At 38.8% G+C, this 27,423-nt stretch overlaps 1 protein-coding gene across 4 annotated transcripts in view; it reads right to left on the minus strand.

Annotated features, from left to right (window-relative positions):
• The window catches only part of LOC134218492 (protein spinster), an 87,386-nt gene that overhangs the window by 11,384 nt on the left and 48,579 nt on the right, over positions 1-27,423 (minus strand). For 2 of the 4 annotated variants that reach the window (XM_062697570.1, XM_062697572.1), the window contains exons 2-4: positions 2,303-2,660; positions 1,911-2,237; positions 1,577-1,838 (exon numbers count right to left, since the gene is read on the minus strand). In XM_062697570.1, coding sequence (XP_062553554.1) covers positions 1,577-1,838; positions 1,911-2,237; positions 2,303-2,660 — 947 coding nt within the window. Of the gene's footprint in view, positions 1-1,137; positions 1,400-1,576; positions 1,839-1,910; positions 2,238-2,302; positions 2,661-27,423 lie in introns of all 4 variants that reach the window. The other 2 variants (XM_062697568.1, XM_062697571.1) reach the window with 1 other exon arrangement.

Raw genomic sequence — 27,423 nt, forward strand, 5'->3', positions numbered from 1 at the left:
GATTTCGATTGGAAGGTAGATTCGAAAGGATGAAACACCAGTGAAGTTTATTGGGAGGTGAATGTTAGCGTGATTGCTGAAGAAAATTTAATATGGTTGGTTAGATGAATTAATCGGAAGTGGCTGCATAATTCCAAACAATGTAAACGGAAATTTCGTAATATTTAGATTGCCGATAAAATAAAATTCTAAACAAAATGTTTCTGAGTTGCCGTAATCTAGAAAATATCGTGGCCAATATTATTTTGTATGCAGAACATTGACTACATACTGCATAATATGTATTACAAATGCTGAAGCAAGAATTTAATTAAGAAATTTTGCAATTTAAAACTGCGGGAATTGTTGCGACTCGCGAGGCAGTTGAATGCGATGCGAAAGACGAAATGGTGTTTAATCAACGTAAAACCTATTAAAAAAATCTTAATCATTTTTTTTAAATATTTCGCACACAAAATAGGGAATCAACGAATTTTTGGTTGTTTTATGATATGAATCGAGTATTGTTATCGTTTCATGGGTCAATTTGCGTTTTTTACTACTATTTGAATAGTCTAAGACTTCAATGAGAAGATGCAGTAGGAACAAGAACATGTGAGTAAACTTATATCAATGATAAGGGATGATAAATGAGATTTTGGCATCAGGTCAATTTCTTGAAATTATTTACATTTGTAGGCATTATGTACAATGAACAAAACAATTCAGTTAGTCGTACCATCACCAACAGGTTTAGAGAAAGCAACAGAAATTATACATACAATTTTGACAATAGGATGAAAGTCACAACATTTTCCATAAAACAGACAAACAATTGCCTCGGTAAACGGCGCAACTGTTCATCGATTTTTGTTGTGAACGCCGATCTAAATTACATCACACCGAACCACTTGCGCACGGAAGCTTCAAATCATTTTTGTTAATTAAGTGCATTTTGTCTTCAAAAGCGATGCAAAAAGTTCTGTGTGCCGAAAGAAAAGTCACATCGCAAATCAGCGGCTATCCGCGACTGCAAGTGCCTCCTGCCCTCTCTCTGTGAATATTTGGCTGGGATCTGGTTACCATTTGAACGAAGCATTCTCATAGTCATTTTCATCGCTGAGGAAACTATTTGCTTGCTCCGCAACGCTTTCTTACCAGCAAAATATCCGCCACAATTGCCCAATTGAGATTCAGTGTTAGCTCTGCGAAAAATACTAGAACGTACGCCAACGTCGTGTTGACGTTGACCGTGAGCATCGCGCCGGCCAGCAGCGGGGCACTCAGGATCAACCCAATGGCACAGATGTACGCATCCGCTCGTGGATACTTGCGGTTGTAGCGCCGCGACAGGTACGATCCCAGCGGCACACCAATGATGCCGGTCGCCATCGTGATTGCACCGAAGTTAAACGATACGCTAGAGATTATCGGAGGGAAAAAGTAGTTCAAATGATTAATCATCTCGATTGAAATGGCTTGATCTTTTTTAAAATGAGGAAAAAGATATAAGGATTTGCGAAGCGAGTTTGTCCATGATGTCTGCGGCTGCCTCTGTTGGCTTGGAGAAAATTCGACGTATATGGCAGGGTCTTACCAGCAGCATATCGGCCACAATCGACCAGGTCAGATTCAGTGAAACTTGTGCGAAGTAAACCAGAAAGAAGCACCAAGCTCTACTGTATTTGGCCAAAACCAAGGCAAGATAGATGAGAGGTGAGCTGCAGAACAATCCGGTCGCGCAGATCATCGGGTCACATGAAGGATACCGTGGACGAAGCCTATTTGCTATGTAGGATCCCGCTGGAACACCAATCAGACCCGCTAACATTGCTATTATACCGAAGTTATAGGAAACGCTTCGAGAAGGATAATTGTTACATCCTGAAATGGTATTGGAAATACGGTAAAGGGAATGGTTTGATACTTACTCATTGAGCGTGATGTTCTCATTGCCCGGCTGGGAAACCAATCCTAGGTAGATGAACTTTGGCCCCCACCAGGCCAGCGCTCCGGCGACGAAAGCAACGCACGTAAATCCTGCTGTGGAGAGCATGAACGAGGGGTTTCTCACGATGTCTTTGATGTCTTCTCTATAAGATGTCGCTTGCATGTGATGAGATCCTTCGCTTTGCCCTCGCTCTGGATCCCGAATGAGTCCGATTAGAACAACGGCAATCAATCCCAACAGGGGAGTGACACGGAGGGCATAAGCCCAAGAACCGAAGAATTTGGCCGTTTCAGAGCCAACGATATACCTGTACGAGCATGACAATTTTAGTTTATTGTGGTATGTACCCAAAGCAATGTCATTGACACTTACCCCAATCCGGAGCCCACTGGAATGGCAAAATAGAACAGGGCCAACATTGCCGATCGCATATCTCCGACGAACAGATCGGAGATAATCGTCGGCGCTATCGTACTGTACGATGCCTCGCCGATACCGACCATGGCCCGAAACGTGATGAACCATCCGTAGCTGGTCATGAACGAACCGAGCAGGGTCGTCGTACTCCACAGAAGCACCCCCAGTGCCATTATCCACTTGCGCGAGTACCGGTCGCCCAGGTAGCCGAATAACGGCGCGAACAGCATGTAGAATATGACGAATGCCGTCTGCAGCAGACCGCCCTCATCGTCGCCAATCTGGAACTGGTCTTGGATGTCTTTTAGCACGCCTGCGAATAAGGATAGGGACAAAAAATGGACATGCATTAGATCTTGAATTGTTTGGACTTATTCAACACATATTATTTAGGAATGAAATAATCAAAGGCAAACGGTTTCGAATATCGAAAGGAGTCAAGTGCTTGGGTAATTTCAGGCCAGATTTTATTTAGAAAATGTTTGTTTCCGTATTTTCACCTAGAACTCCTGCTAGCTGCATTGTTGATACCTTGAGTAGTTCCATTGCTCGTACGATCTGCGATCAATGTCGCTGTAGCGAAATTTGCTATAGTTTGGCTCAAATACAAGTCTAATACAAAACGAGTTATTTGTGAGCTGAACGAAATAATAGGGATGAAGTAGATAAAGGTCCGATTGTATACCAGGGGTGGCATTTCGATTCGATCTCAATAACGACTTATCGTTCGAGTATAGGTCGATCTCAATAACGACTTATCGTTCGAGGAAGTACAAGAATATCGAGGGGTTTTGGCATTATGGATACTCGATAACACATTAAAAAAATACTCAAGTAGAATGCAAAACGACACCTTCATTGCTTTCAAGTGTTGTTCGAGAGTTATTTCTGGTTGAAAGTTTTTATTTATATTTGTAATTATTTCTGTACGTGAAGAGAATAAATGTTTTATTATTGTATCTCGAATGAAAGACTGTCATTAGTATACCTACTTTTATCGTTTCTAGACAATATGCTATCTCTAATTACCCAGAAATCTACATAAAAATGGTTTCTCGCAGTTTTCACGTATTCCTCGACACGTAAAATATTTCTAGGGAAAATCCACGTAAAAAAAGTCACGTAAAATTGAAGATAGAAGCTCAGGGGGAATAGAGTGAAGACCAGAATTATTCCGAAGAAGACGAATAATACGATGAAGACTCCGAGGAGAATAGCGCCGAAAAAGAAGGAAGATCCAATAGGAATAAGAAACAATATTGCAAAGTTGTTGCACACGGGCTGGGGCGTCAAATTGCAAGACCTACAAATGAACAGATTGTAGCGCGTAATGGTATCTCCAGGAAGCTTCCAATGTTCTCTGGAAAATCAGAGGAGTGGCCGCTGTTTATTAGCAGCTACGAGGCGTCGAACGAAGCTTGCGAATACAATGATATCAAGAGCCTTGTTAGATTACAGGAATGTCTCAAAGGCCCGGCACTAGAGAGTGTTTGTGGAAAACTGCTTTTGCCCAAGTCGGTAGTTACGGTGATCGAGAAACTGCGTCAACTCTATGAACGACCAGAACAGCTTCTTCAGTTTCACTGAGGTAAGGTAAGCCGTATGGAACCCCCGAAATCCGAAAAGTTGAGCTCGTTTATTCCGTTCAAAAACGCAATCGAGCAACTGCGCGACCACCTCGAAGCCGCGAACTTGAAGGAACACCTAGTAAATCCATTGCTACTACAAAATCTGTTGGCCAAGTTGCCGTCCTCAGAAAAGTTTGAATGGGTACGCTTCAAGTGCAACAAGAAAAAAAGTGAACTTACGAACCTTTTCAAACTTCGTTTCCAAAATTGTTGCTTAGACTTGCGAGGAAACGCATGTGTTGCGGCCAAAACGAGCAACACACGCTGCAGCAGAATAAAAGAGGGATGCACGACAAAGGAGCAGCTTACAGTCATAGTATACCTGTGAATCCAAGAGTCACTCCTGTTGGACATGTTGCGGAAGGGAATATGAAGCCTTGCAGAGTGTGCAGACGCACAGACTACCGATTGCGATTCTGTTAAGATTTCAAAGCAATATCGTTGAGTGAACGAATGCAGATCGTCGAGAAGTGAAATCTGTGCAAATTTAAAATCCGTTGTGATATCGGAGACTGCCGGAAACGTCACCATTCAGGTCGAGGGTCGTTATGAACACTCATTCCCAAGTACAAGGCACCATTCTATTTCGATTGATTCCAGTATCATCATAACACTGTGGCAACAGAGTAGTGAATACGCTAGCATTTTTGGATGAAGAAGCGTTAATTACTTTGGTGGAGAAGTAATTGACCGGTAAATTAGGTATTAGAAGGGGTGCATGAGCCGCTCACGATCACCTGGACTGCAGACGTTACACGAAGGGAGCGAAATTCGACGAAGATGAATCTGTTAGTATCATCGTGTGGAAGCGAAGGAAAAATACTATTGAAATCCGTACAAACGGTAAAGCAGCTCCTCCTACCCAAGCAATCCGTTAATGCCATCGAAATTAGAAAAGAGTATCAGCACCTCTGCAATGTACCATTCTCGTCTTATTCGAGCCAACCACCTGGTATGCTTATTGGGTTGAACAATCTCCACGTTATCGTACCGGTGGAGGCTAAGATTGGTGAAATAGGCGAACTGATCGCTGTCCGATCTAAACTTGGCTGGGCAGTCTATGGCATGACTAGAAAACATCGTATGAGTCAGCATGTTGTCGCTCATCACCACGCAAACTCCAATGAACACTTCCATGATCTGTTGCGAGAGCATTATGCGATTGAGGAGTCAGTTGTGATCGTGTCACCAGAGCCGAAGGATGAGAATAGAGCACGTGAGATCATGGAGCGAACTACACTCCGCGTCGACGATCGTTTTGAGATTGATATGCTGTGGCAAACAGAAAATGCTAGGTATCCGAATAGCTATTCTCTGGCGGTGCGCCGTATGAAGCAGCTGGAGCAAAAGTTAAGAAAGAATTCAGAGTTGTTCGCTAATGTGCGCAAACAAATCGATGAATACCGGCTGAAAGGGTACACGCATCTGGCGACAACAGAAGTATTGATGACTTTTGAGCCAAACTCTTCCTGGTTCCTTCTCCTCAACTTAGTGTTAAATCCAAGCCTGGGAAAGTACGATTCTCGCTTTGTTTTCGCTCCTTTTGTGTTGGTTACTGCACAGCTGTGCAGAACAAGTTGGAATACATCATCAGAGCCAGTGCTCCCCGCATTTGGAGCTTTCTAAAAGAAATTTATCATGGGGTATAGCCTCTCGAATCAGTTCTCTATCATGACAGCTTGCGAAAAAAGTCTCTCGCGGTATGCTACATATCGTATATGTGAGAGACTTGCTCTTTCTCTTTAGGATTCAATCCCTGGCCGAGTGTTATACACTCAGGTTTTTTTTACACGGTTTGGTTTTGGTCATTTAAGACCTTCAGGGTCAATGAATCAATGAGTTAACCCCACCAAAAAATTCACAAAAAATCAAAGAAAATTCAGGGGGTATTTGTAAAAGTTCAGGTTAACCAAGAAATTAATGAATTCCAACCGCGTAAAAAAAAACCTGGGTGTAAATCGATTTCGTGAACGCTCAGTAGCCTTCGGTGGAGACATACGTGAAATGTTCCATTAGCTTCTGATACGACTAGCTGACAAGAAGGTTCAGCAGTTCCTATTTAGACACTCTCCGAATGAAGCTCCAAGCGTGTGTGTAATGGACGTCGCTACATTTGGATCCAAATGCTCCTCTAGTCAAGCACAATTCGTGAAGAATCGAAACGCGATGGAGTTTTCCACTCAGTTCCCAAAAGCGGCAGAGGCGATTATAGAAAAAACATTATGTCGATGACTATTTCGATAGCGTCGATACAGTTGAAGAAGCCATCATCAGAGCGAAAGAGGTGCGTCTGATACATGGAAAAGACGGCTTTGAAATAAGAAATTAGATTTCGAACTCTGGCAACTCGAACTCTGCTATACTAAAGAAAATTCAATTCGGACTGTACCAGACACTTGTACATATACATATTAAAGATAATAATCACAACATTTCTTTATAGATCCCAAAAGTTTTGTACGGTAACGAAATTCTTAATAGCCTAATCAGGCGACAGGTTTCATCATCTATGATTTCATTCAATTCTAGCGAGTTCGAAGCGTTTTGTCAAGTTGGGTATTTTGATGTCAAAGTTCACATTTATTTTTGACGTAGACTACGTCTAAGGGGAAGACTCGGATACAGGGTGTAAAATGAAAATTTCAAAATTGTGGACCGTCACGAAATCATGTAAGATTTGTAACATTAATAGGTCCTCTATCTTTCAATGGATTTTAAAGATTTATATATCAATATCAATCGATTCGCAAACTCTCCACCAATTTGCCAGTACTATTAAAACTTTTGAATATTATTGCTAAACTATTGAAAATTTCAGTTTTTTCATGCATCATGCATTCCCTATGCAGGTAATTGCCTACTTTTAGGGTATTATTAATTGTTGAACTGGGAAGTATGAATGGGGTGGCCCAGCTGCTAGACAGTGGGTTCCCTACTCCCTCACAGAGTTGGAGATGCTGCTAAAGCTGGGTAGTAGTGGGTAGTGATGGTTCCTTCTCTTCTAGAGCGGAATAATTGGTTCAGTGTACTATATTTGGTTTTACGTAGTTTACGTCGAGCGGTCGTGTCTTGTATACAACCCTTATTTTTTATTATACCCCCCCTCTTGACCTCTTGTAGGCCAGTAAGACATAATTTTAATAAAATATTTGTAACGGCCTAATAGCATTTCATCTTCACATCTTTTAATTCAATTTTTAAACCGGAATCTTCATAGGATATAATAATTCCATAACAATCGTAATATGTACATTGGAATTGTATTTAAACAGGATAAACTAAAGCACGGATCTTGCAAGAGACTTAAGATCAATAATTATTTTAAAACCTAAAGCTTCGTTTTGGGTTCTAAAATACCTCGATCAAAAGTTTCTTTGAAATATTAACATCACAAATGTGGTGAGACAGATTCAAAATTACCAAAATATTTGAAAAACAATTCTCCTTATTGGAATCTCTGAAGTTTATAGAATTTTCAATGTCAAAATTGTCATCAGAATCAGGGACAGAAAAAGTCACTTCAATTACACTCAAACAGTTGACATCCAACACACAATCAATTCACCAGTCTTTCACAAATTTGAATGTGCGAATGAATAGGACGGCATGTGCGTGAACAATAGCAAGCGTCGACTATACTAGGTGTCAGTATTGGTGTGTGCGGTGTGAAAATGGATCTTCAACTTGGCATATTCATATTTAATTTAAAATCTCAAAATATGAACATCATTACATACTGCATGGATTTATTTTGAAGCCAGATTTATAAAAGATATGCATCTGTCTAATATATAAAATAAAATAATCATTTATCGGTGAATATCAACAGCAATTCAAAATATTCATTTCAGCCCCGATAGATATTCATTTTTTTACGCTCGATGATCATCCGGCTATTGAGGATCAGGCGGCAAATTTGGCTTGGAAGTCTGACAGCATGCGCGAGATATTGCCGAGCATCTGATCAAAACAAACACGAGTCAATGACGAAGCTGTCTATTGAGAGTCGATGCAAGTGATAGTAAAACGAAGATTTCCGTCCCTGAATTCAGAATATATTTCGAACAGTGTAAGTAAATTGGGTCCATGTAGCATGTCTCACAATATCAGAAATCATGAACAGTGACATATAACCACTCTTATTAATCACTGTTTAAAAGCTAATAAAAAATCGAGTTAGAAGGTCAAGTGTAAGTTAAGCTTTGAAGCATCTTTAAGGCTAACAAGTTCCAAGCTTTCAATTTCCTAGATTCGCCATTTGATTTGAGCAACATATTATTCGACTGGTACATAATAAAAAAAATATATTTTTGCCTTTCTCGTACAACGAAGTTGCACCGAAAGGCTATCATTTCACTCCTAAAACGAACTTTTTATAGAAGCCTCTGAGACCCATAGTGTTGTATACCAATCGACTCAGCTCGACGAACTGAGCACATGTCTGTCTGTCCGTGTGTATGTATGTGTGTATGTGTGTGTGTATGTGCGCGCACAAAAGCTATAAAAAACATTAGACAACTTTTCGTATAGTTATTCGTATAGTTATCCTTAATTTTCTCGCAACAAGTTTTATTCGACAGTGGACAAAGCCTTGTTGATCACTATTGAATTTCATAACGATCGGTTATAAACCCCATATAAGGTTGGTGTCTCAACTAAATACGAGAAAGGCACCACCAACGCTAGGTGGATTAATCTGGGTTTTTCAAATGTAATCCCTGAATTTCGATCAAAATTGTTGAAAATAGTGACTTTTGACGAGAAAAAGAGACTTCAGCTCGAAAAAAAAAGACTTTTTAATGACTGATCCGAAAAAGAGTCACTAAAAAGTGATCCGCTACCAGGCTTTTGGCTTAGACTTACACGCAGGGGTCTGCGAAGCGGCCATGTTTCTGATGCCAGCATTAAAATCATCGATTAATTTAATACGAAGACGTAACCATAGTCGTTGAAACCTGCTATAGAAAATATGTTTTAAATATCACGAGATTTTGGCGAAGTAGAGCGCTTGGTGCCGATTGAAATTTTAAAAATTATTAAAAGCATCATATTTTTGTTGAAATACACCTCGCATTCATACTTTCGCACAAGTTCTTAAAAATGATGAAAATAATTACGTCTATTTGGAAAAAATCAATTCGGAATAGTTGTTTGTTTATAAAATAGAATTGTCAGTGGGAAACCCAATTTCAACCGAACAATGGGAAACTCAAATATGTTGGCTATTATGATATGGAAATGCTAATATCATCTTCCAAACTTGGACGTACATGTTCATGATAGCATTAGAGGCGAAAGTATAGAATTGATAGTTCCGTTAGGATACGGCAGGCATGAAGAATGTTTTTATAGAAGTCGATTTGAAAGCGAGCGGAGGGCAATATTTGTGATGGCACATATCACACGACCTTCCTTCTGCCAAGCTCCCGTATGAAGGGGGAGGGAAGAATATCAGCTTCCACACTGATATTCTTCCCTCCCCCTTCATACGGGAGCTTGGCAGAAGGAAGGTCGTGTGATATGTGCCATCACAAATATTGCCCTCCGCTCGCTTTCAAATCGACTTCTATAAAAACATTCTTCATGCCTGCCGTATCCTAACGGAACTATCAATTCTATACTTTCGCCTCTAATGCTATCATGAACATGTACGTCCAAGTTTGGAAGATGATATTAGCATTTCCATATCATTGTAAATCGTTTAACTTCACGTAGAAGTAACACACACGAAATCATTAATTTAATGTTGGCTATTGTCAAACGTAGCGGGTAGGATTGGGGGTGCCAGATACGTGCTTACACGGAACCGCGAAACAACTCAGTTTGCGGTTCCTTTCACTCAAATTTGCCCTTATGTGGAAGAAGCCAAAAATAAGTAAAATGCGAAAAAAATTCGGTAAGAACTTTACCTTTACTCCCGTGTTAAATTTTTATCGACTATGAGGTTTCACCAACACCAATTTAAGTTATTTTAACTCATCCGAGACTATGGTGAAAATAACTCAAATTTGTCTTCTTCCACGGAACAGCACACGTTGAGTCGATGCAGCTCTCTTTGTTTATACTAACATTCAAGAGAGAGTGAGAAAACTACCTACTATTAAGTTAAAAATTTGAATTTCATACTCAAAGTTTAGTTCTTTAAACTTTTTTTAGGTTCTTTATTTTTTCTGTGTACTGTACTTATGTCAATGGTTGCTACTCCATGATTGATCAGGTCTGGTGTAAATTGCACTACGATCAAAGTGAATAGAGGTTGGGATTGACCAGGCATTGAAAGCATGAGTGAAGTGGACGAGCATTGATCTAATTGAATCATATTATCCTATGCCAGTGAGTGAACACTGAACAGCCTTGCTCAGATGGATACCAAACAATAATTATTCCCAATCGTTGCTGCGTAAACAACGAGCAACAGGGTTCTACTACAATAAAACCAAAACACATAAGGTGTTCTGCTTTATTCACTCTGCTTTCAAGCAGCTGGGATGGAGGAGTGAAAGTATCGAAGCCTTCGATGCAGTGTATAAGAGTTCCATTCTCATATCGCACATAATTTTCCTCATGTCTGAAAAGATTTTTGTAACAGCGTGTGGTAACAAAACTCATTGTTAGGTTACCAAGTGATTTGCCTCGCTCAGTTGTCTCCCATTGGTGAGCGATGAAGATCTTTACATTGAATCAACGAACGCCAAATTTCAACGATCTAGAAAGCATCAACGATTAGGCCGCAGTAGAGCATCAAGTTGGCATGAATTTAGCCGATTTTTACTCATGATCTGATTTTTTTCAATGCCTGGGATTGACCACATATTCTTGAAGTACACGTTTCAGCAGCTCATTAATTCAGTTCATTAACGGCGCCGGCCAAGTCCTTACAGTTAGTTGGGAAAGGAGGGGAATGCCAGTGTGTAGTTTATTGTTGCTAATAGAGACCGAGAATACCTCTGCATCTCCACAATACCAGGAAGTCTAATAATACGAACGCGTTCAATCATGCAACGCGTTTAATGCGTCCTAATACGAACGCGTTCAATACATGCACTGCGAGCATGCCCAATCGCGAACTATTTTATTTACTCACCGTCCGCACACGGCATAAACTAGGATTTTGCGACAACTGTAACATTTACCTTAGAACCCTATTAAATTATTTAAATCTATTTCGCCTTCAATTATACTATAATCGTAAACGACTTAAGCTACTCGAACCTACCAATACTTTCCCATCCCAAACTGCTCGATAAGAATAGTCCATATGTGTAGGCAAGAGAATTGAAACTAGATCTAAAACTTTAAAGAGCACTAAAAGAGGCCAAATAATCGTTCAAGGACACGATCGAACAATCTATAGGTACAAATTTTTACAGCACAAATACATTTGATTGGTGGATGAAAAACCAAATCACTTTTATTGGAGTGCTTGGATGAAATAGTTCGGTATCGCAGATTATAAATTTTATTATTCGCAGTGAATAGCTGATGGTGAAATTCAATTCTAAAAATCAGTTGTAAGTGCCTAGTAGCTAGAAAACCAGAACCTAATAATTTAAAATGTTATTCTTCACTAGCCTAATTAGACGCTAAATCCTTAATTGTCGAATAAGAATAGGCACGAGTGTAAAATAGTTAGGTCAAGATCGAGGTAAGACCACATGGTGTCAAGATTTCCGAATATTTCCGAAAAGTAAGACCCTAAATCACGTTAACAGGTTTCCCATTAACGTGGGTGCTCGGTCGGAGCCCATTGCCTCTAGGAAAGAGAGCAGGAAAGGCTAGTCGTCGGTGAAAAGTTTTTGTGAATCGCCTTCGTGAAACCGTTTGGGAAATCGGTAACCCGTACTACCCTAGAAGGGAGAAGCTTTCAAGGCAGCCTCGTCGAATTGCCACCCCCCACCCGACGGAAAACTCGATAGCTTAACGTTAAGCTCGATTGGCGGCTGATTCTAACCTCTCGTCAACGGACCGAGAGTAACCGAGTCGTGCACGTGTAACGCATGCAAAGCTTCCTAGCCAGAACCTCAACCAGCCTCAGGTGTCGCATCATCGCCCGTCTCGCCGTAGAGGAAAGCTCACCGAATGCATCGGCGTGGCGTTAAATATAAAGGGTATCGGAAATCAGGTCAGTGATCACTGTTAACAAGAAAAATGAGCTCAATAAGTTAAACTGAAACAAATCCCGGGTTAGGTATTGAATAGATCCATGAAGTAAATTCAATGTGAATACGCGAATCGATTAAAGCCTTGTGATTTTATTTTGATTAAAGTAAGTTTTGCAATCCTATACGAGTAGTTTGCGTTCGTAAAAATTTAAAATAAAGGTTTTCGAAAATGAGCTTGATTGAGATTTTCAGTTAGTAGTTTTACGAAATTGGTAAGAAAGCGTTTCGATTGACTCGCCCACAGATTGGGAGTTTCAGGCCGGGCATCCCTAAAAAAATCTCCGCTAACGACCTCCTTTAGGAGTGGCGCGTAAGTCGTTTGCAGGTTCAAAAAGAAACTTTTCCCTCCGTTATTTTAGGGACTTAGCAATGCAACGCTCAGTTCGTAGGTAAAAGGTGAGCGTTACATTTTGGCGCCCAGCTTCTGGGTCTTAGGCTGAACAAATTTTCAAAAGAGCTCAAATTCGTTTTGTATATTGTGACTACTTACGAGTAAGTTTAGTAAGATTAGTTTTATTGAATGAAGATGAATGATTGCGAATGAGTGATTGAGATTTAGATGAGAATTAGTACGTTATAGATTTCCTTTTGTTTCAATAGTTAAGTAAGTTCGCTATGATATAGAAGATTTAGGGTTAGTTTTTTCTCCTTTTTTTTTATTTTTTTTTATTATTCAATATTTTATATAAATTGTATATACGAACCATGGATAATTTTCTTAGAATTAATTTGGACGATCTTGAATACGAAGAACTGACGTATGAGCTTGTCCTTAGAGGAATTCCGGTAACAGGATCCATAGATGCTCAAAAAAGAGAATTGCGAGCCAGAATGCGTAGCGAAGTTAAAAATAATATCAGACTAGAGAGCTTTCGATCATTAAGAGAAGAATATGAAATAGTTCCAGAAATATTAGATCAGATGGAGATCAATCTTAATCTGAATTCTGAACCAACATATGAATCTAGACTTTACCATTACCTTGAAAGAGTAGCACGTGCAAAGGAAATTGATGATGTAGATAGAGATAACAAACGGATTTTGCTTGAAATAATTTGTGAAATGGTCAAATTGCATTTTAGACGCGATATAAGCATAGATGAAGATTCATTAGAAGATCCGCAGGAGGTAGGTGCAGTTGGTGGACACAGTTCAAACAACTCGCTTAACAACGTACAACTCCCAACAGCGCGGGAAAATACTCCAATTCCAACAGGAACAATCCCGAAGTCAATCAGAAATCGGCTAGGAAACCCAGACCTTGAGGGGATAAATAAGCCAATAACCTCAAAACTTCATAGTATGGTCGCAAATCGAACGACAACTAATCAGAATAATATACCTAAACAAAACATAAATAAAGAACCCCGTGAGTACTGGCATATTTCAGAAATTGAAAGTTACATTACTGCGTGTGTGCAACAAAAAGTAAATGAACAATTGGCAAAGCAGAAATCAGGAAGTCGAACAGTTGAAGAATTGACAAAAAGATTCAGAACGGTAGAAATACAAGACAAGCTAAACAACAGAGATTCTCCACCGAATCGTCAAGGCTCCAATGAATTCAAATCTGTTATCCCAAATAATTTACAAATGCCAGAATCAATAAGAGCAAAATTTCGAATTCATTCATTAAATCATTCCATGGGGAACATGAACAATAACCCGCAAAACAGGCAAACAATAAATCCAAACAAAAGCTTTGACAATACTTTCAATCAATTTCAGCAAATACCTAGATCTACAGATTTCGGATGTCTACCACAGCCAGGTTCACAATTCAATCCGAAAATTCATAGTCCACTGCGGACTCCGAATAGATATTTAAATTTGAATCAGGATCAAAATTACTCGCGAAGGCAACCATATCACACTTGCAACATAGTGGAGAAATGGCCGAAATTTCACGGCGATTCAAATTCAGTACCATTAGTTTCTTTCCTGAGAAACATTGAAATACTATGTAGGTCTTATGGAATTGACAAAAATGAACTAATTAAGCATGCACATTTGCTGTTCTCAGGAGATGCTAGCATATGGTATACTACCTACGTAGAGAAATTCTTAGATTGGGATAGTCTAGTATATTACCTAACTCTCCGCTACGACAACCCGAACCGCGATAGGTTCATAAAAGAAGAAATGCGTAATAGGAAACAGAAACAAAATGAGCTTTTAGTGCTTTTCTAACAGACATAGAATCTCTAGCTCAAAGGCTAATTACGAAAATGAGTGAGGAAGAAATATTCGATATAGTAGTAGACAATATGAAAATGACATACAAAAGAAGACTAGCCCTTCATCAAATAGCCTCCATTGAAGATCTTGCGAATATGTGTTACAAGTTTGACGCACTGGAAAGTTCATTGTATGCACCTAGAGGTAAACCACTTGATATACACAACATCGAAAATGTGGATGAGTCAGACTCAGAATCGGAAGAAATCAATGCCTTGCAGAAAATACGTCCAGGAAAAATACAAAATACACCAGATTTCAGAAATAGAACAGAGCAAGAAAATTCAAATGATGTAATATTTTGCTGGAACTGCCGTGCCAATGGTCACTTCTGGAAAGATTGTTCTAAGCAGAAAACAATTTTCTGTCACGTGTGGCATGGTAGACAAAACAACAACCACGTGTCCTAAGAAACATCCGCCTTTTGACCTGACAGTAAGGAATTCAAAAAACTTGTAGAGGGATGGAGTGTTCGGAATCGTCCTCTTAAAGCTTCCCTAACAGAGATTCCACAAAACGATTCATTTTCATACTTCAACCAAATCTTTCAAATTAATATTGTTCCTTCCCGTTGTCCGCATATAAGCGTCAAAATACTTGATTGCGAAATTGAAGCACTTCTTGATACAGGAGCTGGAATATCGGTCATTAGCTCAATTTCGTTAATTGAACGACTAAATCTTACTATTCATAAGTCAAACTTGAAAGTATCGACAGCTGACAAAACATACTATAAATGTTTGGGATATGTCAATATCCCATACACGATAGATTCAATAACCCGCGTAATACCTACAGTGGTTGTTCCAGAAGTATGCAAAGATTTGATTCTAGGGGTAGATTTTCTCCATGCTTTCGGATTCAATTTATCAAGAAATCAAAGTGATGAAATAACGATAGAAAATGGAGAAATAGACATTTTAAAAATAGGATTTGCCGAAAACTACTTTTCAAACAATAACGACATTTTTTCATTGACAGTCTCGCCAATGAAGACGGTAGTAGAAACAAAGACCGGTGATCTTACAGAAGATGACAGTTTAAACATACCAACAGTTGAAATCCCAGAATCGAAGATTGAGACACCTGAAGATATTGAAACTGAACATGAGTTACAACCAGAAGAGAAAAGGCTACTGTTCGAAGCAGTTCAAGAGTTTCCAATAACTGAAAATAGCAAATTAGGCCGAACACAGGTACTTGAACATAAAATAGAACTTTTACCTAATGCTCAACATAGAAAGTTACCAATTTATCGACAATCCCTTCAAAAAGAAGAAGGAATAGAACAAGATATACAACGAATGCTTAAGTTAGGGGTTATAGAGGAATGTGAAGGAACAGTAGATTTTTTAAATCCTATACTCGCGATTAAAAAACCAAACAACAAATGGAGAATATGCTTAGATAGTCGAAGATTAAATTCGTGCACAAAAAGGGATGATTTTCCATTTCCGGACATGGTAGGAATATTGCAACGAATACAAAAATCGCGGTACTTCACTATAATCGATCTTTCAGAGTCGTATTACCAAGTACCTTTAGATAAAAACTCTAAAAACAAAACTGCGTTCAGAACGAATCGGGGATTGTACAGGTTTACGGTAATGCCTTTTGGGCTTTGTAACGCCCCAGCAACTATGGCACGATTAATGACGAAAGTACTCGGTCACGACCTTGAACCTTTCGTATACGTATACCTTGATGATATCGTGATAGTTTCAAACTCGTTAGAAGAACATTTAAAACTGATTAAAATCGTAGCTAAACGCCTGAAACATGCAAATCTCACGATAAATGTATTGAAATCAAAGTTTTGCCAAAAGCAAATTCAATATCTAGGATATATCCTTTCGGAACACGGCTTATCGGTAGATAGTTCAAAGATTAAACCAGTTTTAGACTACCCTCATCCACAGAATATTAAAGATGTGCGTAGGCTATTAGGACTTTTAGGATTCTATAGGCGATTTATACCAAATTACTCAGATAAAACTGCTAAAATCTCAGATCTTTTAAAAAAAGGAAAGAAAAAGTTTATTTGGACAACGGAAGCAGAAGAGTCCTTTAAACAGCTTAAGTCAGCTTTAGTAACAACGCCTATCCTAGCGAATCCAAATTTTTCGTTGCCTTTTGAAATAGAAACCGATAGCTCTGATCAAGCCATAGGCGCAGTGCTTACACAATATCAGGAAGGGGACCGTAAAATAATAGCATACTTTTCGAAAAAGTTATCAAGTACGCAGCGGAAATATAGCGCGACGGAACGCGAGTGCCTTGGAGTTCTCCTAAGTATAGAACATTTCAGACAATTTGTCGAAGGTACGAAATTCACAGTTAAAACCGATGCGATGAGCTTAACGTTTCTCAAAACAATGTCGATCGAATCAAAATCCCCGCGAATAGCGCGATGGGCACTGAAGTTGTCGAAGTACGACTTGGAGTTACAGTATAAGAAAGGCACGGATAATGTAACCGCGGATGCACTTTCGCGAATCGTCAATGTTATTAATCCTCTTTACCGGACGAATATACAGCCGCATTGACAGAACAAGTCTCGAAATTTCCCGAAAATATAAAGATTTTCGAATTGTAGATAATAAACTTTACAAATTCATAACTAATACCTCACAATTGGAAGATGCAACGTTTAAATGGAAATACGTCGTTCCATTATCAGAAAGACTAGAAATTATTAAACAAACTCACAATGAAGCTCATCTCGGGTTTACCAAAACATTAGCCTCGATTAGAGAACGAAATTATTGGCCAAAAATGTCTACAGATATTAGGAATTTCTGCGCGTCATGTATAATCTGTAAAGAATCAAAAGTAGATAATTCAAATCCGTTACCTCCATGCGGAAAGCCTAAACTATGCTCGAGACCATGGCAAATGATCTCATTGGACTTCCTTGGGCCGTACCCGTGTTCGAAACAAGGAAACGTATGGGCATTAGTAATCTCAGATTTTTTCTCTAAATTTGTCCTCATTCAGTGCATGCGGAATGCAACAGCCGGACCTGTTAGTCATTTTTTAGAAAATATGGTTTTTCTTTTATTCGGGGCCCCGCAAATATGCATAAGCGATAATGCAACGGTTTTCCTATCAAAAGAATTTAAAAAACTCCTCGATAAATACAATGTGAGCCACTGGAATTTGTCGGTATACCATCCGGCACCGAACCCAACAGAACGGGTTAACAGAGTTATTGTGACGGCAATCAGATGCGCTCTAAATGAAAGTTCATCCCATCGTGATTGGGATAAAGAAATTCATGTCATAGCGAAAGCTATTCGTACGTCGGTACATGAAAGCACAGGATTTAGTCCATACTTCATGAATTTTGGAAAAAATATGATCAGTTTAGGAAACGAGTATGAGCATATGAGAGAATTTGAAAATGCGGAACAAATGGCAGGGAAACAACTGAATGATCGATCTGAAAAACTATGTGAAATTGCGAGAAAGAATATTTTGAAAGCATATGAAAAATATTCAAAGTCATATAACCTAAGAGCAAATTCAAAAAAGGAATATAAAGAAGGTGAAATTGTATATAAGAAAAATGTGAATCTATCGTCAAAGGAAAAGAATTGGGTAGGTAAATTTGCTAAGAAATTTTCCAAGGTAAGGATTACGAAAAAGGTAGGATCGAATACATATATTCTCGAGGATATGGAAGGAAAAAGGATCCCAGGAACTTACCATGGTTCGTTTTTAAAAAAGTCATAAGTAATATTTATTAAAATAGCTATGATTGCACTTCTGCCGAAAGTGCAATTACAATTCAGGTTTACACAAATCCAATAAGAAATACTCTGAAGAGGTGTAACGGTCAGGCCACGTCAAATAGAATCGATTATCCCTTCATTCATTGTCGGTGATGGTCCACAATGACCTAAAATGAAGCGAGAATTATTGATATTGAACAAAACACCGCAATGTAGTGACGTCACACAGCTGTTTCCACTCATTGTTGGTTGAAACTGAAAAGAAAAAAATATTAATTTCTCGGGTTCGGTTTGATAAGCTATGTACATAAACAAATGCACAACGAAAGTAGTCGCAACAAAAACAACCATAGATAGGTTTATTGCCTCATAAGCTTCTCGGAAGTTTATTGTACATAGCACTATAGCAGTATATATCGCAATTTAGGATAGGTTTAGAATTTACTGATTTACGATACGTAACATGAAGCACTTTCCTTTTTCATAATCCGGTCCAAATAGGTGATGCTGTGTGTAGTATTTACGGAGCTGCATCGAATAGTCCATCTCATATTGTCCATTTCAGGCCGTATTTAAATGCAGCAGAACCAGATAGATTAATTTTTCACTACACCAATAGGATCGAAAATACTTTACGAATAACACGATTAATGTCGACTGGAATGTAAATATACTTTGACAGATCGCTCCGTTAGGAAAGAGTAAGCGAGATGATTTCACTCTCGTGAGCAAAGCTACTCGCGGAAATCAAAACGTTACATGCGTTAGTGAGAATAAAAGCACATAGGTAGGCATCTTATGGTAGGCGTAGTATCAGCGGCATATAAATTACATAGGTGAGCATAGGGCGTGAATGAGCGTGAGAGTGGTTTTGAATAAGGTATTAGAATGTATGAATGAGTTTAGATATGACTTGAATTGTTTTACCAGTAGTAGCTGGTGTCATTAGTAAATGCGTTCGAATAATATATTTTTCGTAAGTTTACGGAGTTATCATTAGGTATATTTTCCGTTGTACTACGGAGTTAAGATTTGCATACTGGAATGAGAGATAAAGATAAAATAGCTACTTGTCTGAGACAAAAGCAGAACAAGTAGAATGGGCATTGAAAGTTCATGAATGAAAGGATGTTTTAATAAGCTAATCTTACTACGCAACCATTAGAAGCATAGCATAATTTAGATAACATAAATAACATCGTGAGCCATATTTCGAAATAGAACTTAGACTAAAATTTAGATTGATATTTAAATATAGAATAATTTAATAATGGTTTACCGATGTTAACTAAAGTTTAATAAAAATTTTGAAATATTTATTTCAAAATTTTTATTAAATAACAATGGTCGAATGTAACATTTACCTTAGAACCCTATTAAATTATTTAAATCTATTTCGCCTTCAATTATACTATAATCGTAAACGACTTAAGCTACTCGAACCTACCAATACTTTCCCATCCCAAACTGCTCGATAAGAATAGTCCATATGTGTAGGCAAGAGAATTGAAACTAGATCTAAAACTTTAAAGAGCACTAAAAGAGGCCAAATAATCGTTCAAGGACACGATCGAACAATCTATAGGTACAAATTTTTACAACACAAATACATTTGGTTGGTGGATCCAAGGTCATGGGACCCTAAAAGAGAAGCCATTCGAAGAACCAAATCACTTTTATTGGAGTGCTTGGATGAAATAGTTCGGTATCGCAGATTATAAATTTTATTATTCGCAGTGAATAGCTGATGGTGAAATTCAATTCTAAAAATCAGTTGTAAGTGCCTAGTAGCTAGAAAACCAGAACCTAATAATTTAAAATGTTATTCTTCACTAGCCTAATTAGACGCTAAATCCTTAATTGTCGAATAAGAATAGGCACGAGTGTAAAATAGTTAGGTCAAGGTCGAGGTAAGACCACATGGTGTCAAGATTTCCGAATATTTCCGAAAAGTAAGACCCTAAATCACGTTAACAGGTTTCCCATTAACGTGGGTGCTCGGTCGGAGCCCATTGCCTCTAGGAAAGAGAGCGGGAAAGGCTAGTCGTCGGTGAAGTTTTGTGAATCGCCTTCGTGAAACCGTTTGGGAAATCGGTAACCCGTACTACCCTAGAAGGGAGAAGCTTTCAAGGCAGCCTCGTCGAATTGCCACCTCACCCGACGGAAAACTCGATAGCTTAACGTTAAGCTCGATTGGCGGCTGATTCTAACCTCTCGTCAACGGACCGAGAGTAACCGAGTCGTGCACGTGTAACGCATGCAAAGCTTCCTAGCCAGAACCTCAACCAGCCTCAGGTGTCGCATCATCGCCCGTCTCGCCGTAGAGGAAAGCTCACCGAATGCATCGGCGTGGCGTTAAATATAAAGGGTATCGGAAATCAGGTCAGTGATCACTGTTAACAAGAAAAATGAGCTCAATAAGTTAAACTGAAACAAATCCCGGGTTAGGTATTGAATAGATCCATGAAGTAAATTCAATGTGAATACGCGAATCGATTAAAGCCTTGTGATTTTATTTTGATTAAAGTAAGTTTTGCAATCCTATACGAGTAGTTTGCGTTCGTAAAAATTTAAAATAAAGGTTTTCGAAAATGAGCTTGATTGAGATTTTCAGTTAGTAGTTTTACGAAATTGGTAAGAAAGCGTTTCGATTGACTCGCCCACAGATTGGGAGTTTCAGGCCGGGCATCCCTAAAAAAATCTCCGCTAACGACCTCCATTATGAGTGGTGCATAAGTCGTTTGCAGGTTCAAAAAGAAACTTTTCCCTCCGTTATTTTAGGGACTTAGCAATGCAACGCTCAGTTCGTAGGTAAAAGGTGAGCGTTACACAACTTTTAATATAAAGAAATTATATCTGAAAGGGCCCAAAACTCCCATGTTACAAAGCATAAAAGCATAAAAGGCAATGAATTAATTTGGCAAACTGGCTTTGTTCCCGAAAGAGAATATAGCCGTCACAATTATCGCGTATCCCAAAAGACCAGTCATCGTACGAGAACACGAGGTAGGGCAGATACGACACCGAAATTTAAATTGCTAATATACTTCCGCTTTTTTACCCATAGACAACGACAGCGTTAATGTTTTACAAATGCGAAAAATAAACGATTATGTAAAAAGAGCCAGTGCGAATTTGAATATGCACTCGATAACAATTTCTCAATAGATGCGTAAGTGGTGGCAAGTGTGAACCCCGTGTTCGTCGATTTTAGATGCAATTAGCAGCGCAAGCCGTGCTGACGCTGCTGGGATCATCGAACGTTACGTTCTGATGTTCCAATTCCAATCACAAGGTGCTTATGTAATGGGGAGTTTTACGTCTTCGCTGCCATAAATTTACAACCATAACGAATGGGATTGGACCTAATAAAGAACGGGGATTGATGCATCCGAAAGTGGCTGCAACTGTTTCTGGTTAACGAATTTATTGGCCGTCATAAAGTTAGCCTACGGATCCGATGCAGATGAGCCGAGAAGAAAAGTGTGATCGGACCAAACATTTTTACAACCCACTACTTAGTCTTCGCTGAGACGTTATGAGGAGCTGATGGAATCCAGATCATAGGCTACATTTGCATTTTCAATGATTTATCTAGAAGTGTGGTAATAGCTTTCAGCATACTATAGAAGAAATGTGCGTTTTATGATGGTAAATGAAATTGCTCAAATTTAACAGACGATGGCCATCGATATCATCATAACCAGGGCGCATAGTCTTTCTCTAATACTATACTCAACTCCAACATTCTACCAATCTACCCATTTACATCATTGCCGCATTCGAATGCAATGGAATGGAGACCATACGCCAACGCACGATTACTGTAACAGGCCGCCCGGAAAAAATCCATTTTTCACTTGACTTTTGAAAGGATCAATTTCAGATAAGTCAACAGAACGAGACAGTTCATTAATGAAAAAACTAGCGCTTGAAACCGCCAGGAAGGCACCTCATCATAAGTGCTCCGTAAACCTCCCACCATCATTCTCATTTGTGTTATTCTTTATGAGTGGGATCCAATTTTATTGAATAGAGGAAAAAAAGTCTACACCACTAGTCTTTCTCTATTTGTTAAACCAACGAATCCACCCAGGTTTCGGTTTCTGTTTGTGTTGTTCTAGTTGATGTTGTTTGGACGATTTGGAGAATGCATTTCAAGCATGATGCGGACCAGGCCTCCACCGGAACGAGGAGTGATACCGTATCTTGTTGCAACAGCGTGTGTCGTGTTTTCTAGCAATAAATTAGCCTTTAATATGTTTGGACAGATTAAGTTATGCTGCTGGAGGGCCCACTTAACTGAACGGACTGACGCTTAGATAGCATCAAAGGGTTATCGATCTGAGTGTTTTGAATTATGACGGGTTGAAGTTTCTCCCCAGATGAAATTTCCCACAGGTGGCGGCTGCTGCAAAACTTTTTAGGGATTACGTTGAAAGCATTTTGCCTGAGGCATATGGGATCTATCGCCATCACGACATACTTTCATTCAATTAGGCTATCGATGTCGCCTACTTTCTTTCAGCCGGCATATGTCACTCAGTGTGCCACTTAGCATAGGGGCCTGTCTTCAATAGTCACCATTATTCTATACTATGCATATCTTCGCCTGTCAACACTCATCTCCACACCACGATTATATCTCTTGGAACGAATGCATAACCGCTTGCACAATCTCTCAATATTCTGATCCGTCTTTTGTCGGAGATTCTTTTTATTACCACCACAAATTTCGGCGTGGCGAAAGGTCGTAAAACAGCATCTTGTTAGATTTGGTTTGCCGTGATAGTGGCTTATGAGGCCCGTTCTCAAAATGTTTATTTGTTATTGAAATTTCCGGCTTCGGCCTGGGGGAATCTTGTTCTATCCGAATTGCGAAGAGACGATGTAACTGACAAGTATGTTATTATATTTTAAATATATCTAGACCAACATTTGAAAAGGGCGTAACAGCCTACATTTATTCCTTCTGATTCTTCGTCCACATATATAGCTGTATATGTGGACGAAGAATTAGAAGGAATAAATTTTGGCTGTTACGCCCTTTTCAAATTTTGGTCTAGATATTAGACAAACTCGAATGATGTAGCAGTGGCAATAATTACAAATTTTAAACAGCAAGCAACATTACACCAATACAATATAATGATTTTAATAACTTGAAAATCTCTAAACAAAATAAATAATGCTTATTAAGCTTCATCACTGTTGACGACTTCTTATCAATTCTCAGGCGAGTTTATTTTGATTATTTTCTTATGCATATAAAGCACTCGTAACGAATTCAATTCGGGTAATTGTCTGACATCTGAACTGGTTCGACCGGTGGATCAGTGTTCGATTGAAAACAAGTGTGTTAGCAACTGACTGAACGGTTGCGAATCACAGCTGGATTGCTGAAAATGGTAATTTAATTGAACAATCAATTATAAATTGAAATTCGAATGCAGTTTTGATTGTTGCGGTTGTAGTTGACCTCAGCCAAAAGTTTGATGTTCGGTAGGATGGTTCTGAAAACTATTGATACATTTATTTCAATCAGGAGTACAACAGACTGATTCTCTGAAAAAATTGAATTGAAACTCCAAATTGAATTGAGATTGAGATTTCAACCTGTGCCATGCGAATAATCATTCACTCAATTTAGCAAACGCAACTCTCACACGCTACGCCGAACTAACCTTTTAAACTAATCAAATCATCACAGAGAGCAGAGATGCTCTACTAATGGAATCAATTAGATCAATGTCGCAATTGAAATCACTTTTCGCGAATCGCCAATTGTCAATTGACTTTTAGGGTCACCTTTGGAGAAATCTTGAGAACATTGTGAGCTGTTCACGGTACGTATCTTTTGGACTAACCGGAATGTCTCTACGACGGCGGCAATGATATCAGCCCATAATTGTACCATTTTTTTCAAATCGAATTGGCAAGAATTTGATAACGCCATTTATTACATTTTTGCACACGAGTCCCACGATAATGTGGGTGCTATTTAAAGCTGTGGGTTGAAAATAACCATCAAGTTTGGCACACTTTCGAATAGGAAATGGGTATTGTTATGTACAGTAAAACGGGGTATGTAGTTTATCATTTCTTTGCTACTTTATTGTTACAAATGAATTGAAAATTTAAGTTTGTGAATTACCCGAAAAAGCTGATACAACTTACAAATAGATACTTGAGTTGTAAATACGTCAACTTGCGTTTTAAAATGTGTAACTCAAAAACAAAAAAGAGTGTTTTCGGACACAAATGTAACAAAGTCCAAAAATTCAACTTGACCTCGGATTACGGCACACATATTGCCTTAAGTAACGCGGATTAAATTAGATCGGTAGCGAACCGTACCATACTCGTGTTTGGCAAGCATGCTTGGAATGAGAGATTACATGATCGATCGAATCTTCGCGCCAGTTAAATCAATGTTTACCAAAAACGATGATTACAAAGTACAGCATCGATTAGATTCTAAAGAATTCGCCGCTAGATAATGGCCAACTCCCACCTAGTGGTAAACATTCTTTTACTTACTAAGTGGATAAATGTGAAACCCCAGCTTTAACCGGAATAGCGCAGAGTAGCTCCAATAAAACAAAATGTTATCGCTCCCTATCGAAACGCACCAAAATCCTTATCTTAACCTCGCCATCATCAGAGGTCCGTTTCTCTACCATGACGCCGCAATGTTCACCCGTAAGGTAATCTAATCTGATGTTTTCGGTTATAGTAATTATCGCAAACAATGTACGAATGCCCAAATTACAGCTGTCCCAATCGTTCCAAATATAATCGACATTCGGATCACGCCACCAACCCGGTCGTGAAATTGTTGTGCTTTGGTGATGCAATATGAGAAATGTTGCTATTACCTTCGAAGTAAAGTCATCTAATCTGAAATTCTTATGAACTGTGCTCTCCCAACGCATGTTCAGATGTATGAAGCGACCGGTCCGTATATTAATGGATACTAAATTGACCGCCTTTGAACCCAGCTTGACGAGATTGTTTCGTAACTTTTCGTAATGTGACTCTCGTGTGCACTTCAAAAAGGCGTTTTCTTACGAACATATACTGATAGAAGTTGGTAGATATACAGCAGACAAGCGGTAGTTTGGTAGTTTGGCCTTCACGTCAACGAGCGTCGCTATCGTTCGGGCACTTGACATCTGGTTGCAGCGAACAGTGGGGTAGTCGCTCCTATCAGTGCGCTGATGAACTTGGATCTATCTCGAGATTATTATCTTGCACAGTTACGCTGTGTCAAATTACATGCTCTACTAGAATATTGATGTCCAACCTGATTTCTGAGAACACTTGTTAATATTGGTCGGAAAAGATTTAAATTACTTTGATATTATTAGACACATGAAATCTACTGAGCCATCTTACTTTATAGTAATATAAATAACCGCACCCTAATCTAGGGGTTATTAATTAAGATCGAACTTCAATTTCCTCTGTTTTTCTCGAAAGTGAACTTCGATTTCCATCACCAGAGAGAAAAAAAACTCTGGTCAATTGAAAAGAATAACCTTGCTTCGATCGTGGTCGGCAATTAGACTATTCGTTCCGATGGATGGAAATTGGTACTGCATGGAGCGCTTTCCAACCGATTATGTCATGCGCTCCGAGGTAGATAGATGGCGCGGTGTGTTTCTAGCGAATGGCCGAATCAGGCGACTTTAACAAGCGTGTATTTCTAAAATCAATCTTTGGTTCATTTACTGTCCTCACGGTGCATCATGAAAGTGTACAGAAATAGTTTCACGGTCAAATTAAAGCCTTCGTGGGCAACGTTTGATTGTTTGTTTACAATTTGCAAGCAGATTGGAAGCAGATCTGCAATGGAATGAAACGTCCCACACGAGCCAAGAATAAGTACATTAATGGATGTTGTTTACGATTCGATATTGGTATGACTGTTTATTATTTAAGTATATAATAGAAAACAATCATAGACAATTTGTCGAATAACGTAAATTCAAATATAGAAGGAAAGGAAAAACGAATACACACCACAATTTAAGTTTTCACATGAAATCATGTAAGATATCAAACTTACTGGAATGGATTCAAAACTAAAGTAAATAGGATTCATTCTATTATTGATACCAATGAAGAGTGGAAATGTTTTCGTTGCAATTAATCCATTTTTTCGACCTTCCAGAAAATTCAACACTATCAACGATAAATCAATCAAGTCAGCCTAAAGAAGATCGCGGGAGCTGTATACAATGATGCAGTCGTGGTACAGGGCTAAGAAGCCTAAGCTAAAGGCAGACTCTATAGATATTAAAGTGAGGGCAGTTATATGGAAAAACGCAAACTTCATCTAATAGTCAAGTGAAATCAAGATTTTTCTGAATCGTTTTGGGACTCCAAGGTGAACTCTACAAAGAATGGGATCGATTGGTTGCGTCCCCGCTTTCCGCAACGCGTTTGAATTTTAGATAAAAACTAGCAGACCCGACAAACTTCGTTTCGCCTGAAATTGATTTATTCTCTGATTAGTTTTTGAGTTATGCCGAACTTTATGTTTCATTTGTATGGGAGCCCGCCTTTACAAAGAAGGGAGGGGTCTCGAACTGTCTTAAGAACCTTCACCACCCCTAAAGGCCTCTGCATACAAATTTTTACGCCGATCGGTTCACTAGTTTCCGAGTCTATAAGAGTCAGTCAGATAGAAATTCATTTTTATGTATATAGAAGATTAAGAAGATTATTATGGGAAAACGTGAAATTTGCCAAATGCCGAAAAACTTTGCCGAATAAGGTACGTGGTTAGAGCGTCTACAAAAAAAGTTATAACGCTTCGAAGAATAATTCTACAAGCCACATGCAAGAAATCAATGTTCCTGCCAGCACTACCGGCATACCTATTATAGTTAGAGAGCAATACCCTTTTTCCTTTTTGTTCGAATTTTTACTTGCAGAAATGATACCGCTTAGTGAACCTACATTAAGAGATGGGCGAATTCTTTTCCAGATGATTTAGCGACGCTGGTAATTTCATAAACAAACGCTGTCAGCACTTGCCATAGCGTAAAATGTTGGAGCTTTTCCCAGACTTTGCAATTGATGACACTTTTCGATTATGTTATCTATTCTCCAAACGTGCATTTTCGCCAAAATAAAAGTGCAGTACGAAAGAATAAAATACAATACATAACCTAGACTACTTCTACTTGCAGAAGAAAAACAAATTATTCATTCGATAATTTTTTTTGACAAATCTATTTCTTTTTTCTCCATTACAATTGCAATACCCCTCAATCTGCCGCAATAACGATGTTCATTTGGCTCAG

This window comes from Armigeres subalbatus, chromosome 2, assembly GCF_024139115.2.
Source record: "Armigeres subalbatus isolate Guangzhou_Male chromosome 2, GZ_Asu_2, whole genome shotgun sequence".
Lineage (NCBI taxonomy): Eukaryota > Metazoa > Arthropoda > Insecta > Diptera > Culicidae > Armigeres > Armigeres subalbatus.